The sequence below is a fragment of the Mandrillus leucophaeus genome, unplaced genomic scaffold, assembly GCF_000951045.1.
Source record: "Mandrillus leucophaeus isolate KB7577 unplaced genomic scaffold, Mleu.le_1.0 Scaffold125, whole genome shotgun sequence".
NCBI lineage: Eukaryota > Metazoa > Chordata > Mammalia > Primates > Cercopithecidae > Mandrillus > Mandrillus leucophaeus.
In genome coordinates this window covers 1147703-1148946 of record NW_012100876.1, presented here as the reverse complement: position 1 = coordinate 1148946, position 1244 = coordinate 1147703, and the positions used below count along the sequence as shown (strand labels likewise).

The following is a 1244-nucleotide window of genomic DNA, read 5'->3' as shown; positions in this document are numbered from 1 at the left end:
TTTTTAGTAGAGACAAGGTTTCACCATATTGGCCAGGCTGTTCTCGAATTTCTGACCTCATGATCCGCCCACCTCGGCCTCCCAAAGTGCTGGGATTACAGGCGTGAGCCACCGCGCCCCGGCCCCCTTTCTGTATTTTATAGAAGAGTGTCCCAGGAGCCCCCGCACCCAGGGGTGGGTGTGCAGGAGAAGGGGGAGGTCCTTTTCTGCCTATTAATGCAGTTTTCACTTCTGAACATATTTTATATAACTTAGATGATCGCGGAGCCTCAGTTTCCTCGTCTGTAATATAGATTTGAAGGAAACTTAACCTCACAGAGCGTTGTAGAGAGTAAATGAAATATTCCGTAGAAAGTTCCTGACAGCATGAGGGAGGAGGCGTCACTCAGAAGGTGGGAGGTCATATCGAGGTTACAGTTTCATTGCCACACATGCACCCTAAAATCCTTAGACATATATATATACACACACACACACCCCTTGAGCCTACAGGTTTGCACAGATAGGTCATTCATGCATTCATCAACCAATGTTTGCTGAACACCTACTACATGCCAGGCCCTGTGGAAACGAACTAGACAAGACCTTCTTGGCTCCCACATTTTTTTTCCCCAAATACCTACACTTCAAGGAGAGCCACTTAAAAAATTGTTTTTAATTGACATGTAATATTAGGTTGGTGGAAAAGTTATTTTGGTTTTTTGCATTTAAAAGTAATAGCAAAAACCGCAATTACTTTTGCAGCAACCTATTATTGTACCTAGATGTGGAGTACCATGTGATGTTCTGGTACCTGTGTACATTGTGTAAAAGATCAAATCAAGGTACTTAGCATATCCATCACCTCATACATTTATGGCTTCTTTGGGGTGAGAACATTCAAAATCCCCACTTCTAGCTACTGTATTTTGAAATATACAATACTAGGGCCAGGTGCGGTGGCTCATGCCTATAATCCCATCACTTTGGGAAGCCAAAGCGGGCAGATCACCAAAGGTCATGAGTTCGAGACCATCCTGGTCAACATGGTGAAACCCTGCGTCTACAAAAATATAAAAAAATTAGCCAGGCATGATGGCGGGTGCCTGTAGTCCCAGCTACTCGGGGGGCTGAGGCAGGATAATCACTTGAACCCAGGCAGGTTGCAGTGAGCCGAGATCGTGCCACTGCACTCCAGAGCCTGGGTGACAGAGCAGGACTCCATGTAAAAAAAAAAAAAAAAAAAAAAAAGAAATGTGCAATAT

General features: G+C 44.4%; 1 protein-coding gene across 1 annotated transcript in view; it reads right to left on the bottom strand.

Moving 5' to 3' along the window:
• Positions 1-404, bottom strand: part of PLLP (plasmolipin) — a 38320-nt gene extending 37916 nt beyond the window's left edge. Inside the window, exon 1 of the mRNA XM_011971929.1 lies at positions 364-404. Within this exon, the coding sequence (XP_011827319.1) occupies positions 364-404 (41 nt within the window). The remainder of the gene's footprint in view (positions 1-363) is intronic.
• Between the last annotated feature and the right edge of the window lie 840 nt (positions 405-1244).